At 45.0% G+C, this 27,674-nt stretch overlaps 1 protein-coding gene across 2 annotated transcripts in view; it reads left to right on the forward strand.

Moving 5' to 3' along the window:
* ABCA1 (ATP binding cassette subfamily A member 1) overlaps window positions 1-27,674 on the forward strand; it is a 90,114-nt gene that overhangs the window by 54,532 nt on the left and 7,908 nt on the right. Inside the window, exons 9-40 of one of the 2 annotated variants that reach the window (XM_064735163.1) lie at window positions 3,970-4,210; window positions 4,771-4,910; window positions 5,149-5,265; window positions 7,472-7,660; window positions 8,471-8,676; window positions 8,769-8,945; window positions 9,542-9,764; window positions 10,119-10,340; window positions 10,934-11,138; window positions 11,645-11,758; window positions 12,223-12,394; window positions 12,919-13,050; window positions 13,569-13,708; window positions 14,714-14,851; window positions 15,398-15,618; window positions 16,047-16,119; window positions 16,638-16,840; window positions 17,817-17,865; window positions 18,543-18,656; window positions 18,997-19,148; window positions 19,590-19,714; window positions 20,083-20,181; window positions 21,336-21,525; window positions 21,680-21,774; window positions 22,143-22,175; window positions 22,734-22,839; window positions 23,549-23,623; window positions 24,014-24,183; window positions 25,119-25,296; window positions 25,836-25,951; window positions 26,039-26,183; window positions 27,479-27,602. In XM_064735163.1, the coding sequence (XP_064591233.1) occupies window positions 3,970-4,210; window positions 4,771-4,910; window positions 5,149-5,265; window positions 7,472-7,660; window positions 8,471-8,676; window positions 8,769-8,945; window positions 9,542-9,764; window positions 10,119-10,340; window positions 10,934-11,138; window positions 11,645-11,758; window positions 12,223-12,394; window positions 12,919-13,050; window positions 13,569-13,708; window positions 14,714-14,851; window positions 15,398-15,618; window positions 16,047-16,119; window positions 16,638-16,840; window positions 17,817-17,865; window positions 18,543-18,656; window positions 18,997-19,148; window positions 19,590-19,714; window positions 20,083-20,181; window positions 21,336-21,525; window positions 21,680-21,774; window positions 22,143-22,175; window positions 22,734-22,839; window positions 23,549-23,623; window positions 24,014-24,183; window positions 25,119-25,296; window positions 25,836-25,951; window positions 26,039-26,183; window positions 27,479-27,602 (4,684 nt within the window). The remainder of the gene's footprint in view (window positions 1-3,969; window positions 4,211-4,770; window positions 4,911-5,148; window positions 5,266-7,471; window positions 7,661-8,470; window positions 8,677-8,768; window positions 8,946-9,541; window positions 9,765-10,118; window positions 10,341-10,933; window positions 11,139-11,644; window positions 11,759-12,222; window positions 12,395-12,918; window positions 13,051-13,568; window positions 13,709-14,713; window positions 14,852-15,397; window positions 15,619-16,046; window positions 16,120-16,637; window positions 16,841-17,816; window positions 17,866-18,542; window positions 18,657-18,996; window positions 19,149-19,589; window positions 19,715-20,082; window positions 20,182-21,335; window positions 21,526-21,679; window positions 21,775-22,142; window positions 22,176-22,733; window positions 22,840-23,548; window positions 23,624-24,013; window positions 24,184-25,118; window positions 25,297-25,835; window positions 25,952-26,038; window positions 26,184-27,478; window positions 27,603-27,674) is intronic. The other variant, XM_064735164.1, reaches the window with a different exon arrangement.

Consider the following 27,674-nt stretch of genomic DNA (forward strand, 5'->3'; position numbering starts at 1 on the left):
AAGCTACTGTTTCCTCTTTATCTATCTTACTTTTTGGGCCAGAGATTGTTTTCCAGTCTTGTGGGGCACTCAGCACAATGACATCACAACACTAAAAACCCAGTGATTTGCACAGTCAAATTGATATTCTAGAGACTGTAAATATTTGTTTTTGCAGGTGAAATGATGGATTAAGAAAAAAAGCTCTACATACCTAAGTTTGAATCAGAAGTCCTAATCTGGGGGAGGTAGGGGGTGGGTGTTGAGCCAGAAACCTATCCTAGTTTTTTTTGTCTGGCTTTGACTTTGAAGTGCTGCTGTTAGTCAAAAACATTCTCTCCCTGGAGCAGAAATCACAACATCTAAGCTAAACAGTGCTACCGCCTCCATGTAAGCTAAACAATGCCGCCGCCTCCTCCTCCCTTTGCTAGTCTTCCGCCTTTGCATCAGAGCGAGAGAGCTCTGCGCCGTGAACGGCAGTAACCTCTGGGAGCATGCACAAGAGCGGGTCACTCCAGGTTAGCCTGCGCCTCACTCCCACGGAGGGGCAGCTGCCGGGAGCCTGCGCCGTGCCAGCCAACAATTCCTGGCACGCACCCCTCCCCGAGCCCTTCAACCTGATGCGCAGTTCCCTTCACATTGAAATTAATATGATTCCAGGATCAGCTTCAGTTAGGACCATGGAAGAGCTTTTGCTGCTAGCAGGGAGGCTGCCCTTCAGAGTTTGACTACAGCTGTTTCCTGTTACGTCATTTAAGCTTGGCTTTTCTTCTTGTCTGGGATAAAAATAATTGAAACCACGTGATACTCGGTTTGCTGATGTGGCTGAAAACGTCCCAGGGTAACGTGCCTTTTGCTTGGCAGCTGTTTTGGGCACGACTACTTTTATTCTGCCCTGCTGTGCAAACAAAGGCAGCATTTTGCTCTGTGTACAGCATGAGCTGCTCCAGATGGCTTGACCGAAAGTTACTTCTTATTGTCTGTCAGGCGGATTTCTGTGTGAAAAGGAGGGACTTGCTCCCTTGTTTCAAAGGGCAGCAGCTTGAGGGGGTGGAGAGAACTATTGTTTGTGCCATGTCTAGGAGCCTTTCTAGCAGGGAATTTTAATTAGAAAATGGTCTGAACAAAATATTTGTCTTGGAGTATGGGGATTGATTGGATCTGTGTCCTTGGACTCTTTGAATCAACTTTTTGGAGGGCAGATTAAACACCAAGAGCAAGGACAACTATTTAGATACACTTAGGGAGCCAGGTCTGATGTCTGGAATAAGAAATTGCATAGTAACCCTTCACATTTGACATATTTGCTTTCAGAGGTGTAAGAAGATCAGTTCTGCATATAAATTGCAAGGAGGCTGGTGCCAAAGATGAAACAAAGTTCCTTGCTCAAGCTGTTTCAAAATAATTTGTAGAAATGTGTTTGCAAATGCAATCCCCCTTTAAGATGGTTAGTACTAAATATGTTCACAGGAATCATCTGCACTTCCTATTTAAGTACCTTTGCTTATCATGTTAGGGAGTTTATGGTGCTTTAGCTGAAACAGCTGCCTTGTTGCTGGGCAAAAATGAGCTCTTTTAGCTAAGATACCAAAAACTCCCTGAAGCATCCCTTTGAATTGCACACTCAAATTGTCACACCTGAAATGCAGCCTTGGCCTTTTGGGTGAGGAATCATCAAATCCAAACATCTGCATGACCATATGTAACAAACACAACCGGTTGTGCGACAGTTTTCATTCATGTTCCACGATGCTGATGTCCTGTAGGTTACCCTGAACCTAGAGCCAGGTTGAGTGGTGCCCAGGCTGCAGGCAAAGGTACCAGTGAGTAGCAAGGAAATGAAAGTACACTGGAATCAGTCAATCTGGATATTTGTACTCAGATTTCTGCTGTTCTTACAGCTGTCTTGCATTATATCAGTGTGTCATGTGCTCTTAGCCATCTGAAAATAGTGGCTCCTTGTGCAGGTGACACGTAGTAGCTGTTGTTTAGCATCAAGAATTTTCCTCCAGATGTTGACACATCTAAAACATGGACAGATGGGCCTTGCAAAGGGTCGGGTTTGCCTCCCACTGTAAGGCCAAGGAGTCTCAAGTGTGCTTTCCTTGGGTGAACTTGGATTGGTTGTTCCAGCACACTGCTGCTTTCAGCATTGTTGCTGGCTGGCTTTCCCAGCTGTCTTAGACTTTGGTCTACCACCTTTGTTTAAATAAATGCAGATAATAAATGCACTGTGAGCAAAAGTGGCAGATGGTCTTTGACTCTCTTATTGTTTCTGAAAAAACGGCAGTTGGACACAGCATTTGAAGTTGTTTCTGAGATGCAGTTGACAAGCAGTTACAAATAGGTGTCTCATCAGCTCTGCTAACCCTGTTAAGTGCATGTGCCTGTTCTGGACAGCACAGTGAGAACATCCAAGTTAATGTCACCTGATGTTTCAGCAGGAGTCAAGAAATCAGATAAAATTCTAGAAAACACTTAAACAGGGATAGAGAACCAGCTGTAGGATTTTACCACGATGCTATACAAAACCCTTTGATAAGGAAGACAAATCTAGATTCTTGTTCTCTGACAGGGATAGCATAACTGGAATAAAGTTCAGAGAAGGCCAGTTAGGACATTTAGGAGTATAATGGCTTTCACCAAAGGAACAAGGGAGTAGGTTGAGACTGTTCAGCTTGCAAGAGAGATGAGTTGAGGATATGACAAATACCTGTAGGGTTCAGTGGCACATGGAATAGAGATAGGGATTGAATGCTCACCATCTCTTTCAGTAATAACAAAAAACAAAACCACATGACACCAAAGGGAGCTGAGCACAGCCAGATAAGGAGAGAGAAGAGGTTCTTTCAAGTGATATTGGATGTTAAATCCTTGTGGTTGTTCTAAATTCTAGGAGTTCACCATGGAAGAAAGTCATTGAGGGTTAGAAAATAGAAGTTCCCTGAGCTGCAAATAAATGGAGCTGGAAGCTTACTTAAAGGAAGTATCCTGGATTCTTGCCTTTGTCTTATTTCTTCTTAGCATCCACTCATTGTCACCACTGAAGATGTCCTGACACCTCAGGATAGGGTGTCTGAAAGCAACACTCCAGTGTAGCATGAAACAAGTGCTTGTGTGGGTGGGTTACTTTTTGTGTTGTGGTGAGCTTGGCCATAAGCCTGAGTATGGCAACATTAATGCAGTGAATATTTCAGGCTGAGGGCAGGGTGTTTTTGTTCATGGCATATTACAGGCATATTGTCTGGCTTATGCCTCTCAAATGAGTCTGGAGGTACTAATTGTTCTGGCTGGTTGAATGTTGTCACCTCAGGCCTGGTGTGAGGTCAGCTGGCCAGCAGAAGGCTCCTTGCAGTGACTGGCTATGTGCAAGGCTTATTCAGGGTCCTGGCTGCAACAGGGCTTGTTTTCAAGGATATTCTGGGAATGCTGTTGACAATGGGGCAAGGAGTTTCTGGGGCAGGAATAAGTGATGACAATCTGAGAGATCAGACTGGCTGCCTGGTGTAAATCAGTGGAGGTTGGGTGGAGTTGTGCCAGGTGACACTGGTGTGGCCTGTGGCTCATCCAGTTTGTGACCCACAAGTCACTTGGTGTCGTTCCTTTAATTCCTATTCTGACTCTATGTACCCCACCCCACCTGTCCTTGTGAGGGTACTCCACTGGAATGTAAGTCATTGTGCAACCAGGAGAGCAAGCAGCTTCCATGTTAGAGGGCAGGGAGGCCAGGAACCACCCACAGCACTGGAGTAGAAAACTCAGTAGTAAAGAACTTGGCAAGGATATATCCCAAGTGCTTGCTCAGAAGAGATTTCCATTGTGGTGGTGGGGAATTGTTTTCCCTGTTCTTCCCCTTGTTGTGGTGTTCAAGAGGATTCTCATCTGTTGAAAAATCTGTTCTGTGGTTTGAAGGTGCACAGAGAGACCTTCTCCTTTTACTAATCCTGTTCAATACTTGCTTCCATTCTTTTCTCCATCCTTCCCCTCCAGCTGCTGAGCATGAAGAGCTGGAGTGACATGAGACAAGAGGTGATGTTCCTGAACAATGTGAATGCCTCAAACTCCTCTACACAGATCTATCAGGCTGTGTCACGGATTGTATGCGGCCATCCTGAAGGTGGAGGGCTCAAAATTAAATCCCTCAACTGGTATGAGGATAACAATTACAAAGCACTGTTTGGAGGCAACAGCACTGAAGATGATGTGATTAACTTCTACGATAACTCCACAAGTAAGTGTAACAATGGCATAGTCTGAGGTCCTATCTACTTCATGATTGTCACTGCTGGCGTTTTCCAAACTTCCACAGATGAAGGTAGGTGGTCCTGAGGGACATATTCACTGCTATTTCACAAAGGCATATTGTCCTGCATATGCCCTTAAGGCGAAGAAGTTATCAGCTTGCAGAGTCTCCCAAGGACCTGCTACCTACCACCTATGTAGCGTACACAGGAAGCTGTGCAGTGGGGCTGCATTAGTGGGAGAGGGAGCGCAGACACTTGAAGCCTCTGGAAATCTGACCTTTTCCAGATAAATTTTGTTTGTGCCATGCATTGGGGTTGTGGGAGTGTTACAGAACTAGTACTGTGGCTCTTAGTGTTGGAGGCTACCTGGTTGCTCCTTGTTCTCTGGGCAGACTGTGCAGGCTTGGGCTAAAAGGGGCTTTTTGTGAAGCTTTGCAGTAAAGGAGGGGGTTTGCGTCTGAAAAATGCTTTGATTGTTCTTGAAGTTCTATGCCTTCTGCAGTTGTTACTGTGCTGTTCAGCCACTCATCTTTGTGCTCTTCTTCAGCACCCTACTGCAATGAGCTAATGAAGAACCTGGAATCCAGCCCGCTTTCCAGGATTATCTGGAGGGCTTTGAAGCCCTTGCTGATTGGGAAGATCTTGTACACTCCAGATACACCAGCTGTAAGGAAGGTCATGTCTGAGGTAACTCTAGCCCTGTCATCTAATAATGTAGCATTAGCTGTGTCCTCTGGCTGTGCAGCTGATCCTCTCTAGTTAAATTGGACCCAAACACAAGCCTAGGAAGGATTGCCTACAAAAGCACAGCCTCCCTAATCTCTCACCTCCCATGTACTTGCTATCGAAGGCTCAGTACACCCTCTCAGCTCATGATGGTTTCTGCCAGCTTTTGGAAATAACCTTCCTCTCTGCTTTGTGACAGGTGAACAGGACATTCCAGGAGCTGGGTGTGTTTCGTGACCTCGGGGGAATGTGGGAGGAGATAAGCCCAAAGATTTGGACATTTATGGAAAGTAGTCAGGAAATGGATCTCATTCGGGTCAGTATGCTGTCCTTGCCGGAACCACTGCTGTTGTTTTTTGCAATAAGTGATGAAATATTTATTTTAAAAGGTGCTTCAGTGCTGAATTGGGCAGATAAATACTGTGGATGGTCCTCTTCTTGAAAGAGATCTTGAGTACTGATCTTGCATTATGATTGGCATTCCTTCCTTCACCTAACAGTCTCCTGCAAACAGCACATTTAACACCCAATTCTAATCTGCCCCTGTTGGAAAATGTACTGTTTTGTCTGCAGTGTTGCCCTAATGTGTCATGAGCATGTCACCATGGTTCCTCGGGTGCAGCTATGAGGGGTGGATCTTTGCACCCTGCGCCAATATCTTAGGAAGTACAGTGATGTAAAGTTAACATAAAGAAACAGAGGGACTGCTGTAGAGTAGTTTTTCCAGCTGTCTCTGCAACACAGTTGGTTGGTTATCACCATGCACCATCTTGTGTACAGAGGACCTCCCCACGTTGTATAAACCCTGAAATTAATTCCTTTTTCACCCCAGTTTAATGCTGTGCTGAATAATCATGTGACCTGGCATGTTGTACTTCTCCATCAACATGACATACTAGGGCACCAGAGACAGTTGAACAGATTGTTACAGAGCTCAGGCAGAAAGCTGAGGTCCAAAACATTTATTTGCAGTGACGTCCTCTGAAAAGTGAATGTTGCTTCTATTTTATTTTTTTTTAAACTGAGCCCTGGGCTTTTATGGCTTTATATTTTATGTTGCTTGTTAACACTGTTGCCTCTGGTGGTTAATTATTGATCTTCCCAGCAATCTGGTCTTTTCTGTACCAGTATAGTAAAACGATCTCTTTGTTGTCAGCTGTTGGCATTCACACAAGCAGGAGTACTTCGTTGTCAGTGCCTTGGCAGCTCCCACCAAGCATCTCCTTCAGTTGTCGTGTTTCTGGATTGACTGACCATCACCTCTCGACTTTCTGGGTTGTACAATCTGTTTGTATTTCTTCCTGCTGAGGGAGAGGAAAGTGCTTTGTTTTCCCATCCATGCCACTTCTAGCTTGATGCTAATGTGCCTGTGAACTTCAGGAAGGGCAACAAGTGCCCCTAGGGTTAAGGAGCTTTAATGTTGGACTTAAACAAGATGAGGTTGAGCCATTTCCCTGCACGCATGGTAGCAGAAGTTAACCATGGAGACCAAATGAAAAGGGAGCACAGCACATCTGATTCCTGTGTGCTTGGATTTCCTTTTTGTATGTTTTCCTTTGGTAGCTTGGTCTGTTCTGTTTTTACAGTTTGCAAAGTTGTTTTTGTAACTGTGTGACCCACTACTTTCTGGTTTGCTGGTCACAGCAGAGTATGGGGAAGCTCTTTACCTCTCTTTCATTTTTTTTGTGGCAAAAAATCCACTTCCTGTTCTTAATCATGAGGATTTTTGCAGTTTTCTCTCTTGTGCAGGTTTTTCTTTTTATCTCCCTGACATCAGTTCAACTGTGTAATTTACAATTACTGTTCCCTTCCTGCCTGGCCTTAAATTGTCTGCCCAGTGGACTGGTTTCTGCTTCAGTGCATTTGTGGTAGGCATTGTGCATACAGTAGCCTGTCCTCAGAAAGCTAGCAGTTAATCCAGGTGAAGAAAGCACTGTCCTAGACAAAAGGATTAAGGCAGGACATCATGGCTCTACAGGGGAGCTTCAGCCAGCCCTGGTGGCACAAAAACAAAATACAAAAATTGCCTGGCCTCTGGTGCTGGTATTTCTGCTCAGCACAGTGACTATTGAGCCTTCAGCTGTGCCTCAATTGCTCTCCATCTGAGCCAGGAGGTGAGAGTTTTCTGGAAGAAGTGAGCAGAGCTAGGCACCAAGTATTGGGCAAATGCATTTCTGCGGCGCTAGCATCTCCCTTTTCCCGGGTTTGCTTGTGTGAGGTGCAGAGCTGTGCATGGCTCTCTGCTGCCCTCTCCTTGGGAGAGGGGTTGGCAGGACATGGAGGCAGGCAGCCAGCCTGCAAAGCACACTGATATGGTGTAGCTGTACCGAGGGAGGCATATCCCTCTTAAAGCAAAGGTAAGGGGAAGGACACCACTGTACGGATCCCCTCAGTATGATAGAGGGCCTCTACCTGCACCTTCTTAGCAGCTGTTTTTCTTGTAGTGCTTGACTTCATTATGAGAGAGGAATCTAATATTATTTCTCACAACCATTTCCTCTTTGTAAACAAAACTCTTGCAGACGTTGCTGAAAGGCAAAGCCCTCTGGGACCTGCACTTGCCAGCTTCCAACTGGACAGTAGAGGATGTTGCCCGTTTCCTGTCAAACAGTCCAGAGGACTTTGGGACAGAAAATGGCTCTGTGTACACCTGGGTGGATGCTTTCAATGAGACAGACCGGGCTATCCAGACCATCTCCCGCTTCATGGAGGTGAGATATTGTTAGTGTGGGCAAGGTGCTGGGGGAGGGCAGCAGCTTGGTCTCCACTTATACAGTTGGGTGTTCTGAAAAGGTAAGGTAGGTATTCCTCCATCCATTTTATGGATACAACCAGGATGTAGGAATCTTACTGTAGGCCTTGTTCTTGAAGTTTTAGCTTCCATCGCTGCATGTGGTTTCCCGCCCTTCTGTTAGTGACTGAAAGCTGCTGCTGTCTTCAGCAGTGTAGCAGTTCATACTTCAGTTCACGGTGGGGTTTAGCTGAGGGCTGTGGTAAAGCTAGCAGCTGCTTCAAATGGAGGGAACAAAATTAGTTCTACTTTTTGTCTCATCAGCTTGGGAGATGAGTGCAAGCAGAAACAGGCCATGGCCTGTTAAGGGCTTGATCCAAAACCTTCAGGTCTCTCCACTGATGTTTAGAGGCTTTGAATCAGATTTGATTTATTGGTAACAGATGAAATAAGACCATTTATGGAAGTTGATACTTGGATGAAATCCTGTAGGTAATACTGCAGTGCTAGCTAACCTCTTGTACAGAAAATACCTTTGCTGGGGTATTTCTCAGTGATATATGTTGGACTGGTAGGTGACTGCCAAGCAGGAAGCAGTGACAACTCTTGTAACTTGCTGGGCTACAACTGAGTAAACCATTGCAAAATAGTCTGACGCTGTTATCTTTTTTCTTGGGCATGACATTACCATTGGAGTGTTCTCTTCTTTCCCTCCACCCCACAACTAAACAAAGTACCTTATTATTTGGCAGTGTATCCCATAAATGCTTCCAATTCTGTCCCTGTTTAGTGTGTCAACCTGGACAAACTGGAGCCTGTGCCCACAGAAGTCCGGCTCATTAACAAGTCCTTGGAACTTCTGGATGAAAGGAGGTTCTGGGCTGGCATAGTATTCACTGAAATAGCTCCTGACAGCACAGACCTTCCTCAACACGTGAAATACAAGATACGCATGGACATTGATAATGTGGAAAGGACCAACAAGATCAAGGATGGGTGAGCCCTGACATCCTGCCTTATGATCAATTTCTTACAAAGGATGGAGTGAGGAGGATTTCTAATGGAAAGGTCTTGTTCCCTTGGTGCAGGTACTGGGATCCTGGTCCCCGTGCTGATCCCTTTGAGGACATGCGCTATGTCTGGGGAGGCTTTGTCTACCTGCAGGATGTGGTAGAACAGGCCATCATCAGGGTTCAAACAGGCACAGAGAAGAAGACAGGAGTTTATGTGCAGCAGATGCCCTACCCATGTTACGTGGATGACATGTATGTATACAGGTCGCTTCAGAAGCTCCCAGGAGGAGGAGCTTGGGAGGCATGGGCTTTTGTCAATCCTCAGGCATGGTTTTTGTCCCTATTTTCAGTGAGGAGGCAATCTCCATTGTGTTCCTAATCCCTAGAATTAGGGCACCCACATGGAAGATTTAGAATGTGTAATGACTTGCAGAGTCCTGCCCAAGAAAGTCCTGGAGTTGAGCACACACAGTACCTTCCTGAGCTGTGACCATATCACCTGATGCAAATGAAAATAGCATGGGGAAAAAAGCAGACAGATAGATAGGCACAGGAGAGGGGAAAGAGGGCAATTGAGAGCAGTTCCCAGACAAGGCCGCTCTTGCACCCACTCTTTCACTGAGTGACAATTGCAGCTCCACCTCCCACTCCTAACTGGTAATATGCTGTAAACCCACCCACCTCACCTCATGGTGAGACAAGGATCCTGTGTCAGGCTTTGCATATCAGCTGCTTTGTGCAGGGAAGCCTTAGCTGTCACCATCCTCTGATAGCCCTTGAAGTGGTATCTGAAGTTGCAGTAATGTTTCTCACTCAGATCTCCTGGCCCCTTTCTTTCATTTTCTCAGATTTCTGCGTGTCATGAGCCGCTCCATGCCTCTCTTCATGACACTAGCTTGGATTTACTCAGTGGCTGTGATAATTAAGGGCATTGTGTATGAGAAGGAAGCCCGGCTGAAAGAAACAATGAGGATTATGGGACTTGACAATGGCATCCTTTGGTTAAGCTGGTTCATTAGCAGCCTTGTCCCTCTCCTGATGAGTGCAGGACTCTTGGTGCTGATCCTGAAGGTGAGTTGCCTGGTTTGGCCTGTGACAGCAAATTCTAGAGCCTTTAGAGCCTGCCAAGCAGTGGTCTGCACTGGCACACTGGGGAGGAGTTTGTGGGTATGCGTTGACCAGTCACTTTTTGGGAATAGAATTTAGGAACAACAGGACTATGTGGCTGAAAACAGCAGGAGGGAATGTTGTAGATTCAGTTCTGTTGAAAAGATGCATCTGGTACTGCCTCACTTCTGGGAAGGCTGTTGTGCAAATTGCAGGAAACCCTGCCTCCGCTGAGCAGCAGCTCTGCAGAGCTGCCTATAACAGAGGTACCTTGGAGAGCCCTTTCAAAACCTCATGCACTTATTGTTCTCCTGCCAGATGGGGAATCTGCTGCCTTACAGTGATCCTAGTGTGGTGTTCATTTTCCTCTCCATCTTCGGCGTTGTGACCATCCTCCAGTGCTTCCTCATCAGCACCGTGTTCTCCAGGGCCAACCTGGCAGCTGCCTGTGGGGGCATTGTCTACTTCACACTGTACCTGCCTTATGTGCTCTGTGTTGCCTGGCAGGACCACATCAGCTTCTCACTCAAGATTTTTGCGGTGAGTCTTGATGAAACTTTCCTGGGCACTGGGGTGCCACCAGTATGGCACTCAGCAGCTGGACACTCTTACAAGGGGGGAGGTGGCAGTGGGAGGTTAATTTTCAGTGTAAAAGTCTTCAGGGTTGGGCTTGATAAAGAGGTTTACTGAACCTGGTAGAAGCTGCTGGGAGGGTTTTGTTGGCTTTGGTAGTAGAAGTAATGCAGCTGGACTAAGCTGCCTTGGTCTCTGTATGCTGTCATGCTGTATAGCCAGACAAGCAGCCTGAAGGAACCACCTGCTTTTCCTCTGCTCAGCATTTCTTACCTGTCTGGAGAGGGTGACTGTTAGCAACCTGTTCCCTTGCAGGAAAATCCAAAGAGTAAGGGAAAGATAGGGAAACAAACAATTCTGGGTGGAGGTCCAGTAGAGATTTCAGGCCTCTTGGAACCTAGACCAAATATGCCACTCCATATCTGCAAATACAGTGATGGTCCATGGAATTTGGACTTTTCATATGGACAATGTCCCTCATTCTTGTGCTACAACTGAGATGACTAATTGGAGAGTAGATGTAAAAAAATTCAGTGCATGTTCATGCCTCCCATTTTCAGAGCCTGCTGTCTCCAGTAGCCTTTGGTTTCGGTTGTGAGTACTTTGCGCTCTTTGAGGAGCAGGGAGTTGGTGTTCAGTGGGACAACTTCTTTGAGAGCCCACTGGAAGAAGATGGCTTTAGCATCACCATATCAGCTGTCATGATGCTGTTTGATACCTTCCTCTACGGAGTCATGACCTGGTACATTGAATCTGTCTTCCCAGGTGAGGTCTACTTTTGTGAGATAATCATGTCTTAAGGCTTTTAAATAAATCCTTTCACCCTTTTGACCTGCCAAGGTGCAAATTTGGCCCATTTTTAAGCAGAGCTATTCAAAGGTCATGAAGGAAAACCAGCATCAGAGCAAGGCTGGTGCTGGTAGCAGTGAGTGTTGCCCAGCACAGAAGCATGACCCCATTGTGGCCATGGCTGATCTAGCCCCAGAAGCTTTGCTGTACTTGACTTGTTCCCTCCTCCAAAGTTCACAGACTGTGAGGCAAGAGAGGAGTATCAGTACCACATGTGCCACTAAGTACCTTTCTGCATAGGGTTTTTAATCCTAAAGTGAAGTTAGATGTCTCTTACCCAGAGTCTGTCAGTGTCTTCATACAGAAAAATTTCTCCTTCGTGCCTCACCTCATGTAGGTGTAGTACTTCCCTTCTTGTCCTGAAAGCTAATTAAAGAAAAGTGACAGATGCACTCAGTCTCATGTAATGCTTTTGTTTTTAGGCCAGTATGGGATACCCAGACCCTGGTACTTTCCTTTCACAAAGTCGTATTGGTTTGGGGAGGAACCACAGGACAGGCAGCACGCCCATCCTGACCAGAAGGGGTCTTCAGAAGGTAAGTGCTGGACACAGCCTTTTGAAAGTGAAGTATTAAAGTCTGCCTTTTTCTGAAATGATAGTCCAAGGACAGCAGGAGCTGTACTGGCATGGATAGGTGAAATTGGTCACCCTTTTGTTATCACTCTTTGGCTATGCTGATCAAGTGGATGCATCTGGATAAACTCAAGGTACTTTGCCTACCTGACTGCAGCTGGGTACTCCAGGCTCATGGAATTGAGAAGGCCTTGTATTTTTGGTGACCTTGATAAAACTGGAGGTCTCCAGCTCCCAAATTAGCCCAGGAGAGAGACAATAGCTAAATGACAACTTTGCCAAAGATTCCTCTCTCTGAGGAATAAAGTGGCCAGTCTTCATGTAGCTCATTCCTTCACAGGCTTAGGGCAATATGATGTCTATTAAAATTCCTATGCAATTTCTGTTAAAACCTATCAGATCTCTCTACTTTGTGTTTTCTTTCAGTCTGCAAGGAAGAAGAGCCAGTGCATCTGAGTCTTGGTGTTTCCATCCAGAACCTGGTCAAAGTTTACCGTGATGGCAAGAAAGTTGCTGTAGATGGTCTCACACTCAACTTCTATGAAGGACAAATCACCTCCTTTCTGGGACATAATGGAGCAGGGAAAACCACTACCATGTAAGAACAAAATAATGGTTTCAGACAGTAGGAAAGTGAATGAATACTGCAACTCCTATCCATATAGTAGAGGTAGCCATAGAACTGGAGCGTGCAAGCTGATGCAGACTAGAATGCCTCTACTGATTTAGTCTGATTTAGCAGTTGTGCTGCTGCCTTACAGATACAGGGGACTGGAACCACAGGAGGTTCAGGTTGAGGCTGGGTCAAATGTATCTATAGGTGGCATTTCATGGTAATGCCATTTGTGATTCTGACTTACCAGTGAAAGAAAGCAAGTTGGTACTGAAAGAACAAGAAGCTTTTAGAGGAAGAAAATATCTTTCCTTCAAGCAGCTATGTGGGTGTTCTTTGATCACCACTGGAGCTGATTTGTGGTTTGGTTTATTTAAAATCCATTAGTGAGATGTTTTTCAGGCTACTTTCTAGATATGGGATTCCCCAGGGTTTCCACCTACTCTTAATTCAGCCTTCCACTGTTTCCTAGTGGCAGAACCTGCTGATCTATTCTATTTTTCTTTCAGGTCCATTTTGACTGGCTTGTTTCCCCCAACTTCGGGTACAGCCTTCATCCTAGGCAAAGATATCCGCTCTGAGCTTAGCACCATCAGGCAGAACCTGGGTGTATGTCCACAACACAATGTGCTGTTTGACTTGTGAGTATCATCTCGGATATGTAGGACTGATGGTATCTAACAGATGTTTGGGTTCTCTAGGATACAGCAGTGTACTTTTGGCTTTGACAGTCCTTTTTCTGTGTGCGCATGGTGTGAGACAGTGGAGTGTGTGGGATTGGTACAGGAACATTCTGTTTATTAGCACATTCCCAAGTGCCTGGGAATGACCAGCAAGAGCTTACACTTTCATCTTTCATGTCTGTTAGTAATGTACTCCACTCAGCTAGGCCAAGTGTATCCCTGGTGCCTACTGATTTAGGTTGTTGTGGTACTGTCAAGCACCCTTTAAAAAAGAGTATTTACATGGGTGCTGAATAGAGCTGCACCCTGAAGTCAGGCTCAAACTGAGTGCACCCAGTCTGTGGCTCCTTCCTGAAACCTCAGCCTTAAAAGATGTTTTCCTGAGGAAACAGAAGTGCCTGCAGTAATGCTAATAAAAGGGACGAATCCCAGTATGATGCTTTCAACTCTGCCCTGAGGCTGCATTTGTTCTCTAGGCTGACTGTGGAGGAGCACATCTGGTTCTATGCTCGGCTCAAAGGGCTGCCAGAAAAGAAGGTGAAAGAGGAGATGGATCAGATGGCAACAGATGTTGGTTTGCCTCACAAACTGAAAGCTAGGACAAGCAAGCTCTCTGGTAGGTTCAGATCTTCTACATTTCTCAGCCTCAGAAACACTCCACTGGCTTTTGCAGAGGCTGTGTTACGGACCCTGATGGAATCCTGCAATTATATATAGACTACTATAAAATTAAGCATTTAAGAAAGTGACTTATTTATTAAGTACCTAATTAGTCTGTCTTATTAAACATCACAATCTCGCACAGTCTCAAGCTATCCAATGGCCATAACAAGTCTCTCACTTTCTCTGAGTATTGTGTATTTTTTTCCATCGTGACACAGTTCAGCTACATTTGCTTTGTGTTGTCCAAAGCTTACTCATATATTTGGGGTTTATGAGTTTACGTGAGGGTGGCTTGGACCATAGTCTACAAAGTCTCTTGCTGTTTGCGGATCATACATGCATTCCTTATACTGACTTCTGCCCCTTCAGTTGGTGACCTGGAGTGCCCTTCTCCTTTGTTCAGAAGGGGCAGAATTCCTGTGTCAGTCTGTACCAGATACTAGAGGGACTGACATGCCTCTGTCTTACTCAAGTATCAGTACAGACTGCACATTTGACTTCGGGGAGGGAGAGCAGATGACCATGGTTGACTTTAGTATTGAGGAATGCAATATAATTCCTTGTTTTTGCCTCTGGAACACTTTCATGGAAGGGGAGTCTCATGGGGACTTATTTCTGCAGCTCAGGCTCTGGAGACCTGTGTTCCAGATCCCCAAATATGCTTAGGCTTCCAAGCTGGCAATTTGCTACCCCTGGTGCTGAGACAGTATAGTTCACTGTGGGCATGCAAGGTGTGGTTCCCTGCAGTAGGAGAGTTAGACTCCACTGAGGAGTGACTATCCAGATGAATTATCCACTGTCCAGAAAGTGGTAGGACCCTGAATGCCTGAAACAGCAGCAGTACTTGTTCTCCTCAGTCTGCTTTCTTTGAGAGCTCATTATCCTTCATACTGCAAGTATTGCTGTTCACCTCATCTCTGCATCAGCCTGAACGCTTCTTTCTTCTTGTGCCTGACAGGTGGCATGCAGAGGAAGCTCTCTGTTGCCTTAGCTTTTGTCGGTGGCTCCAAAGTTGTCATTCTGGATGAGCCTACAGCTGGGGTGGATCCTTATTCTCGCAGAGGAATATGGGAACTGCTTCTGAAGTATCGGCAAGGTATGTCATCTTTACTCTTAATAAATGTATTGTGGGAGGCAAAAGAAAATCAATCTGTTCTGGACTGTTCTCAAAATAGCAATATGTCTTTGCAAATTTATTGTTGCCTGCGGCAAGGAATGAACAGAGACCATGCAGGACAAGGATGCTCAGATCTCTCATTTATATATCTTTCTCCTCCTATTCATGTCAGAGTTCATGAACAAACTTTTTTACTGGATTATGACTGAGGGCAGCTAGAGTCAGAAAATTAACCTTGCTGTTCAGCAATGTCCTGTTCTGCTCCATGCAACCAGCCTTGCAGACATGAAATTAAACCTGCCTTTACTGAGCATGACTAGAGCCAGCAGAGAATGAGGAGAATAAACCCATGACAGAAGTTGTGAATCTTCTCCATACTCTTGGCCTTGTTCAAAGGGCCCAAAATTGTGGCATCAACCTCCCATCCAACTTCATGGCAAGGTGCAGGTGATTGTGGCTTTGGTGTGGCAGCAAACAAACAGGTTTGTTTGACTTGGCAGCCACATCTTCCTTGCTCTCTTTCAGGTCGCACTATCATTCTCTCCACGCACCACATGGATGAGGCCGACATTCTGGGGGACCGGATTGCTATAATTTCTCATGGCAAGCTCTGCTGTGTTGGCTCTTCTCTCTTCCTGAAGAACCAGCTGGGAACAGGCTATTATTTGACCCTGGTCAAAAAGGATGTGGATTCCTCTCTGAGCTCCTGCCGAAACAGCAGCAGCACAGTTTCCTATCTGAAAAAGGTAGAGCTGGCCTTTATGCTCATGTTTATTCTTTCTTCATGAAATCATAGGCTTTTTGGAAGCAGCAGCTAAGATTTTCTATGTCTCAATGTCTCAAAGGAAAATCCCTTGTTCTTTGAAAGAAGTGTTACTTGTCCGGGGGATACTGTGCCAGACCATATCTAATTAAACTGTTGTGTGGGACATACATCCCCATTATGGTTTCTTTCAGTGACAGTGGTCTCAAGCTGATCAGAGATACACAAAATAAGTGAAGTATACTTTTGTAACACTCACTTCTGTACCCATCATCTTACTTCTGTTTTAGCCTTTGCAGTGCTGTGTCACCATCTGCAGCATCTGGTTGGACTTATTAGTATGTAGCATCTGGTAGGCCCCATTTTGAATGAACAGACAGAAATAATGTTTGTCTTCTCTTTTGTGACCAGGATGACAGTGTCTCCCAGAGCAGCTCTGATGCTGGCCTTGGCAGTGACCATGAAAGTGACACATTGACAATAGGTGAGGCTTGGAAAAAAATTTAAGATTGAATTCCAGTTGACGTTGCTCTGTGGCTCGCCTTGGACAGCTGACTTAACATTGTTGCTCCAAGGTAGCTACAGTCTTGGGAAAATTATTAAATTCACAGTGATGGTATTTTAAATATTGGAATGCATTTCTTGAGTGAGCCATTTTGAATTCAAGCTGTCCTGAGATATAATAAGCAAATATTATGTAGTTGTATGGCCTGTTGGCAGTATATAATGTTGGTGAGCTGTACATCAGTGATTTATTTGCAGGTCTTCCAGTCCCATGTACAAGCTCTCCCAAGTTCTGCACATAAGAAGTATAGCCAAGCTTTGGTCCAGGCTTTTATCCAGTCTTGTGTTAAAAAGAAATGACACTTCATGGAAATTAGTTTCTTTCCAGAGATGTCCTATTTGTCCTCCTTTTCTGGCACGATTTTTAAGGCTGAGCTCTTTTTTCCACATTATCAATGTAACCAGAACAGAACTATCTTTTACATTTGTTTTTTCTAGATGTGTCTGCAATTTCAAATCTCATTACAAAACATGTTCCTGAGGCAAGACTGGTGGAGGACATAGGTCATGAATTAACCTATGTCTTGCCATACAAAGCTGCTAAAGAGGGAGCTTTTGTGGAGCTGTTCCATGAAATTGATGACCGTCTTTCTGATCTTGGCATTTCCAGCTATGGCATCTCGGAAACTACTCTGGAGGAGGTTAGTGAGCTGCTGATTCCTGTTTGTCTTAAACTAGGCAGAAGGAATCATGACATAATTAAGAATGAGATTAAGCCTTATTGCTTCCTGTAAAAATTGACAGAACAGCTTTGCGTTCCTCTCCAAAATGGATTGTCTTCTGCCTTGTGTAAGAGTGTGCTCACAGAGGTGTGCATTAAAAACTGAAATGTGGTACAAACAGGCAAGGACAGGTCCTGTGTGCTTATCTGCACTTTGCTGAGATATCATGTGTAGGTTGGCCCCTGATTTGGCTTCTAATATCTGTGTTATTTTTAGGCATGCTTTGTGTTGCATTTAACTGAAAATATACATTTCAGTACTGTATACATACATTATATAAACAATTTAGACATATGCCCTTGTCAGGGTTTTTTTTATGGTTTCATGGTTTGTTCTATGTGACTGATCCAGCTGCCAAGTCTCTCTTTTTTATCACAGAAGTATCATGCACATTATCTCTGGGTAGAATCTTTATTTGTTTATTTTAAAAGAATGATAAGGGAAGATGAAAGACTTACTGATGTTGCCCCCTAGGTGCTTCACAGCTGTGAAGACCTTGGTTGTTATCTGCAATTTGAAAAAAGAGTTATTTCTGGTTTAGGAGAGTCCATGGGTCAAACTCCATGAAGGTGCCTATTCAAGCAAGAGCTGTTAGACATGGGGAAATATGAGATTCACCAAGTTTAGTTACTAGGTCTGTTTCTGAGACACAGAAAAGAGCTCATGTTTGAGATGGCCTATGAACTCGTATTGGAAAGGGGGCACAGCTTGTAGCAGTCTGACAGTCTGAAACTGGACAGAAGCCATGAAGTCAATGTCATTATCATGCAGAGGATAAACTCAGTATCCTCAGTTCTCTCGTTGCACCTGCCAGTCTCACATGGCATCTTCTGAAGCAGTACCCACAATATCTCTCCTCCTTTGATTTTCATTGACAGTTATCATTCCTTTTCAGATCTTCCTGAAAGTGGCTGATGATAGCGGTGTGGATGCAGAAACCTCAGGTAGGTGTAGTTGTCCCCTACAGAAGGGACGCGTACCAAGGTGTGACAGAGCCTGATTGAGACTGAAGGTCTTCTGTCCTAGTATTTTTAATGACCTGAAGTAGCTGGGTTTAGTGTATTTAATGCATGCCTTTATGTGCTGTAAAGGTCAATTGACTCAGTTGGTAGTATATTTATTTTGTGATAGTGAAGAGTTTCTGTTGTTTGAGTATATTGCAAATTACTTGACTGACACTGTTGTCTGCTCTGAAGAACTCCTGACGCATCAGACCAGAGTAACGTCCAAATTACTTTCCCTTTCTGAGAGCAGATCACTGCGCTGAGTGCTTATAACAGCACATTGCACTTGTAGTGACATGACTATGTATGGCTTTCATGTGGAAAGTGAGAGTTTCTTATGATGAGAGCAGCCTGCTCTCCTGGGAGAAAAACTAAAAAGGTGCCAAGTGCACCAGAAGTTGTTTCTGGGACATCACAGAAAGTATGGTGCATAAAACATGACCCATTGCAGAATGAGTCTTGGTTTTGTTTTTACCTGTACTGAAGTCACTCCAGATCAACTCTTCAGTTTGCAAATGGAAGACATGCAAAATGAAAATTATATTGCTTTGTTTTTTCTGGGGCTAGCTGGAGATAAACTGAAGCACTTCAGGTAACCATAACTGCATCATTTTCAGATGGCACATTGCCAGCCAGAAGGAACAGACGTGTGTTTGGAGACAGACAGAGCTGCCTTCGTCCCTTTACAGAAGATGATGCATTTGATCCTAATGACTCAGACATAGATCCAGGTATTGCTAGAGTTCAAGCCTGTTTTCTTTCTCTGGATGCTCTTTCATATTATAGGTACTGTGGATCTTAAGGCTTGAGTCTGCCAAAGGAGTGGTGATGTATTTGCCTTTAGAAATAGTGGACAGTGCAGGACGCACAGCCTGCTCAATTCTCCCATTCAAAGCTCAGAGAGAAGGGAGAAAACTACATAAATTTACATGAATGTGTTATTTGTCCTGATTCTGCACATCTGCACCTTTTTTTTTGGCGGGTGCGAGTGGCTGCTCCAGCCATCACCTTGTGTCTTCAGCACTGACAGCATCTCTGAACTTTTGAATGAGGGTAATTTCTTCTTGCTAGCAGAATCCAGGGAGACAGACCTTCTCAGTGGCATGGATGGGAAAGGCTCCTACCAAATGAAGGGCTGGAAGCTGACCCAGCAGCAGTTCATGGCTCTGTTGTGGAAGAGGATGCTCATTGCCAAGAGAAGCCGGAAGGGCTTTTTTGCCCAGGTGAGAGTCTCCAACATGAGCAAAGTCCCTCATCGGGGACAGCTCTGGCCTGTGTGTTGTAGTCTGAGTTGATGGTAGGCTAAAAACCTCAAGGGAATGCAGATAACCAAAATTAGCCTTTGCTGCACGTGGGGGCAGAAGTGTAGCACTTGCCAGTGCAAGTGAAAGGTGTTGCATGATAAACCAATGTGATTACAGTATTCTTGCACAGCAAGTGTAATTTTGCCCTTGGGAACAACATTTGCAGCTGAAGTGAATTCCCTGATTGAACACCAAGATAGATCTTGCATTGGTTTCTAGCACTGTTGTGGTGTACATAGCAAAGATATTCCTGGGAAACTTTGAAAATGTTTTGATCCAATAAGTGAGCCATATGTACTTCCTGATGCCTCTGGAAACAGTTGCTTATTAAAAGGACGTGTTTTTTCCTTACAATTTCAGATTGTGCTGCCAGCTGTCTTTGTGTGTATTGCTCTCATGTTCAGCCTGATTGTTCCTCCTTTTGGGAAGTACCCCAGCCTGGAATTACAACCCTGGATGTATGATGAGCAGTACACTTTTATTAGGTATGTTTTGTGTGGCCTATAAATTATATTCTTCACAAACTTGAGTTACTGAGTTCTTTAACACGTCCTTTTGGGTTTTGTGCTTATCTCAGAAGCACGTTTTAAAAGAGAGTTTTAGTATTTTTTTCTTCGACCTTTAAATGCCAGCTCTAACAGGCAAGGCTATATCCATTTCTGAATGGTGCTATGACTCTCCTAATAATACTGTGTACAAAGACTTGGAATGTGTGTGTGCTCTTAGGCCAAGCATTCTTCAAGGGCAAATCCCTGCCCACATTCTTTCACTCTGCTCTTGGCCTCGCTGTTGCTTCTTTTGCTGTGTGCTGGTTACCACTCCGACTGATAGTGTTTTTCTGCTGTTCCCATAGCAACGATGCTCCAGAAGATGCAGGCACTCACAAGCTTTTGGATGCCCTTCTTGATAAGCCAGGGTTTGGGACACGCTGTATGCAGGGACATTCCATCCCGTAAGTAGAACTCTGGTCTAGGAACACGACACGCATCTCTGGTAACTCTAGCTGACTTTTAGAAATTGTGGTAATGCGTGGCCAGAGCAGGATTTAAGCCAAAAGAGTTGTAATTACATTCAGCTTGTCTGCTCAGAACTTTTTTAACAGTTGCCAGCCCTCAGTTTGGTGAGGAAGTTGAGGTTTGAGTGCAAGTCCTTGCTGATAGAGATGGAAAGGGGAGAGCAAATGACTCAAGTTACTGTTTGGTCCTGAACATGGTAAAGGACCTATTTATATTGTTGACTGTAGCTATTCCCACCACACAATCCTTTGTTTCCAGCTGCATTGTAAACCTGAGTTAGCTCCCCACAAACACCAGCAGAAGGAGTGGGGAGCCAGACAGGCATTTGTTGTTTCCTAACCTGACTTGGTGCACGACTTGAGCAAGTCGCTGAAGATCTAGTTTGTGAACGTAAAAGATGTTCACACTCTGAGTCCAAGATGGTGTGTCCAGAAGATCTGCAGCTCATGCTCACAGGATGATGGGGAGGGAGACAAGGTGTCTGATATAATGGTCAGTGGTGGAAAGCAAGCTGCATCCTTCATAACAGGCAGGAAAGCTGAGCTATTCCACCAATGGGCCATGGGGAAAAAGCTGCCCACTGCTACTTTGAGAAAGAGCAGTGTTTTGATGCCCAAAGGCAGAAATATATCCAAGGAGTCATCCAAGAAGATTGTCTGCTGTGATCTTAAAATCACAGGGTATCTCAAGTTGGAAGAGACCCATGAGAATAGAGTCCAACTATCTGTTTCTTGGAGGACTACTTTTAACTAAATCATGTGACTAAGCACATTCTCCAGATGCTCCCTGAACTCTGGACAGTGTGCCTGCCAGGACTCACTGAAACAAAGCATTTAGTTATAATGCAAAGAGGGGAGTGTCTGGCCCTACAGTGTTGGCCTGCCCCAGTTTCTTTGGCAGTGGGATCTGTTAAAAGCTGCAGAGTCTGATCTGTTGCTCTGAGCTGTTTGTCTCTGTGAGATCAAGCTCATTTGAGAAATACACTGACTCTGCTGGGGACTGTGGAGTTTGATCTTTAAATCTCTTGTAAGCAAAGGCCATCATATTTATCTTAAAAAACTGCTTTTTTCTTGCCTTTTTCCAAACACAGGGACACTCCTTGCACTGTGGGGCAGAAGGAATGGACCACTGCTTCAGTCCCAGAGTCAGTGCTGGATATCTTCCTGAAAGGCAACTGGAGCATGGCGAATCCTTCCCCATCTTGCGAGTGTAGCAGCGAGAAGATCAAGAAGATGCTGCCTGTGTGTCCCCCTGGTGCAGGTGGCCTGCCACCCCCACAGGTAGGAGGGACTCAGTGGTACTGCAGGGAGGAATGCTCGTGAGGAGAAGAGGGGCTAGGTGTGATTCTTGCATGCAGCATTGTATGAGATTTATTTTACTGAGCACCTGTGTTTTCTGATGAGCATTTATCTGTGTTTTCACTGGTGACACCAGCGTGAGCAAGACACAGCTGACATCCTCCAGAATCTGACAGGTCGCAATATATCAGACTACCTAGTGAAGACCTATGCACAGATCATTGGGAAAAGGTAGCTATTGAACACTCCCCCTTCCCTCCCTGACAAGCACTGCTTGCTCTGCGGGTGATGCACAGATCAGGCAAATAAGCCTGGGCAGCCCAAATTCTTCAGTAGTGAGCCAAATCCCCTCAGGTCCTCAGATAGCCCTGATCCTCAGCTCAAGTGAGGTTTCTGCTTTGTGGCTTTGTGGGTGGTTTTGTGTGCTGACCCTCATAGGCAGATTATGGGGGAAGCCCAGAAGAGGAATGATGGGAGCTATAGCAGATGTCAGAGGCTATTGCACACACACTCTTTTCACGGGCATGTGCTTGCAGCTTTTTTAGGTCTGTCTCTCCTCTGGTTCCATGTATTATATATCAACTCTTTTCTCTCTGCAGCTTAAAGAATAAAATCTGGGTGAATGAGTTCAGGTGAGTTACTGCATTTTCCTTAGCTTGTATATGTCCACTAAACCTTGAACATAGTATTTAGCAGGACACATCCACTGTGCTTTTCAGTTTGTGTTGTAGGACTCTTAACTGCCAGATATTGGAGGAAAATGTTTAAGGATAAACTGGGACAACCCCAGAGCACTGGATAGCATGTCTGTCTTATGGAGCGAGCAGTTTTGAAAAGATTTGCATGACCAGTGCGCTGGTACTCTATTCTGTGAGGTGCTATTCTTCCAAGCAGGAGCAGTAGGGAGACATCCTGCTTTGCCTGCGGCAGAGAATAGCTGCCTTTGGGCAGCACGCTGAGCACTCGTGATATGAGTGTTTAACCTCAGAAACAAAGACTAGAAGACTTCATGGCTAAGCAGCCATGTAGGAGAATAAAAGTCATCCCTTCATGGAAGAGTGGAGATGGTAGTTTTCATTGTACTGCAGGAAGAGGAGACAGGGATGTGGAGAGGAATAAGGAGTAGCATTTTGTGGAGGTCTGTCAGCATCATGTCATGTCATAGCATCACTTTCTATCTGAACTTTCAGGTATGGTGGCTTTTCCTTGGGAGCCAGCAGTTCCCTCGTGCTTCCTCCAGGTCATGAAGTCACTGATGCCATTAAACAGGTCAAGAAAATTTTGGAGCTGGCACAGGTGAGCTGTTGTCCCCCATAAGCCCAGGATGCACTAAATACTGAGTCTTGTTACTTGGGAGATGACTTGGAAGCCATAAAATGAGGAGCATGTGTATGTTAGCTGTGTGCACTGACTTCTCCCCACTACCTCTGAGCTGAGATCTCCCAGGCTGTTGTCTGGGAGTAGCAGAAGTCTTGGAGACACACTCAGCTAAAGCTTGCCCAGCCCATGTTGCTGATGTGGCTTCTGCCCAGCACCAGTTGCAGGCCAGTGGGGATTGCAGACATCTGAATGTTTTGTGGCAGGACAGGGTGGGCAGTCTTATGGAATTAAGAAGTGGTTGTTGCCATCTTCAAAACCTCAGCTGAACCTTCCTGTGCTGAGTCTGCCCTGGCTCAGAACAAATTTGGGCCACTGTTTTCCTCTGAGTCTGCCAGCCTGCATCCTGCAATGTTCTGAAGGTTGCATGCAACTTTGGTTAATAAGTTTGCTGGGAAAAAACAGGCATAAGATGACCCATCTTAGCAGTGAGACTACAGAAGGGAAAGGACGAAGGGAAACCACAGTTACTCAGCCTTCTTACCACCTCCAGTTTGGTGGGTAGATGCTGTTGAATAGGCAGAAAGCTGTCAGAGCTGTGAAAAACATTGTGTAGTCTCTGCTAGACACCAGGGCATGAATAGAGACATTCTTAGAGGGGAAGTAACTGTCTCTTTGCTGTTTGCAGGGGAGTTCTGGGGATCGATTTCTCAACAGTTTATCAAGTTTCATGAAAGGCCTGGATACAAAGAACAATGTGAAGGTAAATCAGCCAATCCTCGTTTCTGCTATTTGAAGCTCTAGTAACTTGGAGTCATAGGAGTTTGTCTTGGAAAACTTTGTAGACCAGAGTTCTCTGTATTTGCTAGTGGAGTAAACGTAGCCTGTAGTTTTATGTGGACTTCTCAAAATCTGTTTCTTCTTTGGAGTCTAGGCCTGAATGCCAAAAGAGTTCAGTGCTGGATCAGTGATAGCTTCCAGGAGCCTCTTGTGATTTTTGATTAAACTGTGTGTTCTGCCCCTGAGCAAGCTAGCTGGAGTGATATGGAAATAAATATGCCCTCAGCAGAGGAAGGGATGTTCTGAAGGGCTTAGGAAGCTTTTAGGTAGCTGATGTGCCTGGTGCCTTTGATGCTGATGTGGTGTCTTGTAGGTGTGGTTTAACAACAAGGGCTGGCATGCCATTGCGTCCTTCCTGAATGTGATCAACAATGCAATCCTTCGGGCCAACCTCCAGCAGGGTGAAAATCCCAGTGCTTATGGGATCACTGCCTTCAATCACCCACTCAACCTCACCAAGCAGCAGCTGTCTGAAGTAGCTCTGTAAGTTGTGACATGACTATGGATGGGTTTGGGCTCATTGCTGATGACTGAAAACAGGCAACATGGGAGGTTTTGGACCTACAGGTGGACAGTCAGTGGCCTCTGCCATTTAGGCTGTTAACACACAGGCCTTATTTTCTCTGGTCTGGGGAGGTGGTAACCTGTGCTGCTGAGAACTTGCTGTTGAACAGCACTTATGTACAAACTTTCTCTGTCCTTGAGCCCCTGGAAGCTGCAGTTTTTAAGAACCAGTCCTTTTCAGGAATCAGACCTTCTGCAGCTCTAGGAAATCCCTCTCAGCCACCCTCAGAAATGTGTCTCACCATAAATATGGTCATTCTTTCATCCTCACCATTTGACTAGGAACCTCCAATAGGTCCTGTTGAGTCTTGCCCACTGTCTCAAGCTAGGGGGCACACAGTTATGCACAGGGTTAATTTCATGGAGGCATTGACTAGTCCACTCTCGCTATAATCATCATCAAAACTCATAATCTGTGTGCATATATATCCTTCAATCCATAAAACAGTGGCAGATAATGGGCAGATACTTGTCAACTTTGAAACACCACCAAAAAATGACAAACCTCAACAACCCCAGGAAATGGATTATGTGGGAAACAAAGTGGTGGTAATAAGGAAAGCAGAAAGCAGTCTATTATGCTGAAGTTATTAACCAGTCTGCAGGTTGTGATGCTGTGCTTGAGATGCCAACAGACTGTGTATGTTCCCTCTGTTATATGGCTGGAGAAGAACTGTGCAGTTAAGAGAATCTTGCATGGTAATTCATTACTCAGGATTCTGAGTATAAGGACAGACTATTGATAGCAGAAGAAGAAATAGTTTCTGCCTTGCTCTGCATGAGCTGCCTCATTTCATCTCAAAGGAGCCAGTACCAGCATACAAACAATTTGCTTTCTTCCTTTTTTTATCCAGGATGACCACCTCTGTGGATGTCCTTGTGTCCATCTGTGTGATCTTTGCCATGTCCTTTGTTCCTGCCAGCTTTGTGGTTTTCCTTATTCAGGAGCGTGTCAGCAAGGCTAAACACTTGCAGTTCATCAGTGGTGTGAAGCCTGTTATCTACTGGCTGGCCAACTTTGTGTGGGATATGGTAAGGACTTAGGCTGGGCTAAACTATCCTCCGTTCTGTTTTTCCAGGGTGTCTTGAAGTGCACAGTGCAGTTTGTTCCAGTGGGCACTGCGTTATTTCAGTGAATAACAACTGACACTATGGCTTTTGTGTTTTCTCTCATGGGGCAGTGCATCTCACTGGGTCAAGGAGTACCACAGAGGATGGAAGGACAACCATAAGCTCAGTCATTAGCATTTTTTATGTCACTCTAAAATACTTGCCCAAAAATGTTCGTTTTTGTAGCCCCTTGTTCTGTTCTGTCCAAAGCAGGTTTCCTCAACCTGTGGTGCCTGAAACCTCTGAGAGTCTACTGACTACTTCTAGGGGGACCAAGAAGTGTAAATTCATATGTACTGTATTATGGTTCACACATGCGATACTTTTAAGAGTCTCCCATTGAAAACAGTTTTGGGAACACTAAAGAGTTTTGAAAACTATTGAATTAGAGCTGAAAAAAACCTCTCCTTTTTTTTATGCCACCTGGAAAGAAATCTAAAGTCATGTTTTTCACCTTCTAGTGCAACTACATTGTTCCAGCCACACTAGTTGTCATCATCTTCATCTGCTTCCAACAGAAGTCCTATGTATCCTCCTCTAACTTGCCTGTTCTGGCTCTCCTCCTGTTTCTCTATGGGTAAGGGATTTTTTATCAGAGGATGACTGGGAGGGCTCTTAGACTTGGAAGGTTCTTACGTGATGTTGCTGCCTTTTCTCTTGCCAGGTGGTCCATCACCCCTCTCATGTATCCTGCCTCCTTTGTGTTCAAGATCCCTAGCACAGCATATGTTGTGCTGACCAGTGTCAATCTCTTCATCGGCATCAATGGGAGCGTGGCCACCTTTGTCCTGGAGCTCTTCACCAACGATGTACGTTTTTTCAGAAGCTCCTCAACTGTCTTGTGCTGCAACACTCTAGTTCCATGGTGCCTTTAGCAGCCAGGTCTCCAGAAAAACTAGGCCCTGTATGCATTAGCTTCAGCAGCAGTTTAAACATAGGTTCTGGTGGAAATGGGTTAAAGGCCCCTTCAGAAAAGCTCACAGAGTAGTTAAGAGGTGGGGAAGGAGCTCCTGAGATGGTCTAGTCCAGCCTCTGAGCAGGATTCAGCTACAGCAGTGTATTGGGTTTGGATGGCCTGGTTTTTCATAACGGGAGGCAAGGTCAAACTGCTAAGAGCAGGTTGCTCAGAGCCATTGGACTTTAAAATGTCCAGGGAGAGACTCCACAGTCTCTCTGGACAACTTTTTCCACTTTTCAGTCATTTTTGATGTGAAAAAAAAAATCTGAATTTTCTTATGTTCAAATGGAATTTCTTGTATATTCTTAATGAAGGGCATTTTCTATCTACCAAGGCCATCTAATCACCAACTATTTAGCTGCCCTAAATTTTGCCTCCTGTCACAGACACCTCTCTACCCATGGGAGCTTACGCACTTCAGTTTTTCAACACAAATGCCTCCTGGGGAAGGTACCAAGTTCCTCTCATGCTTGTAGACAGCACAAGATGTCTTAGCAAGCACTGTTTGACCCACAGTGGTGTGAAGTGTTCCTTGTGGGAGGAGGCTCAGGAGACTCTGTGGGAGTTACTTGTTGATTGTACCTCTTCCTGTGGGCATAAGGGTGCAGTTCTTGATGGTTCCTTTTGTTACAAAGCCTATTCTAGCTTACTAACAATGAGTACATGCTCAGAGATGAGTACCTGGCAGAACAGGAACTCAGGGTGCTATCAGTTCAATCCATGGACTAAGCCAGCTGTGAGACAGCAATGGAAAAGTATTAGTGCTTCCAATAGGGGACAGGGAGGAGCTCCCTGCAGCCACTGGCATAACCAGTCTGTTCAAGTTAAACTTCTGTGTGTCCTCAGCCAGTAGCCTTTTGCATATCAATGTTTGCAGACACTGCCTTTTAGACTGTGAGTGTGTGGAAAAACATTTTATTGCAGTTTGCTTGTGTTAATAGCATTGTGAGCAACACAAACAAGACTGACTGTCCAGAGAAGCCGTGGCCCTGGCTCTTGGGAGCACATGTCTGATCCTTGGATTTTTGTGGGCTTGCAGTGTTGGGAAAGGGAAGGAGGGGTCAGTGACAACATGGGTCACTCTTGGGAGGTGGTGGCTGCTTTTTGCTCAGCTGGCTCACTGGCAGTTGAATTTTCTCTTAACAGAAGCTGAAGGACATCAATGACATCCTGAAGTCTGTCTTCCTCATCTTCCCTCACTTCTGCCTGGGCCGGGGACTCATAGACATGGTGAAAAACCAGGCTATGGCTGATGCTCTGGAGAGGTTTGGTAAGTGTCTGCTTCAGACAAGCTCCTATAACTTTTCAGGAGCTGAAAGTGCTCAGCTTGCAGCACAGATCT

Source organism: Zonotrichia leucophrys, chromosome Z (assembly GCF_028769735.1).
Source record: "Zonotrichia leucophrys gambelii isolate GWCS_2022_RI chromosome Z, RI_Zleu_2.0, whole genome shotgun sequence".
In the NCBI taxonomy this organism is placed as follows: Eukaryota; Metazoa; Chordata; class Aves; order Passeriformes; family Passerellidae; genus Zonotrichia; species Zonotrichia leucophrys.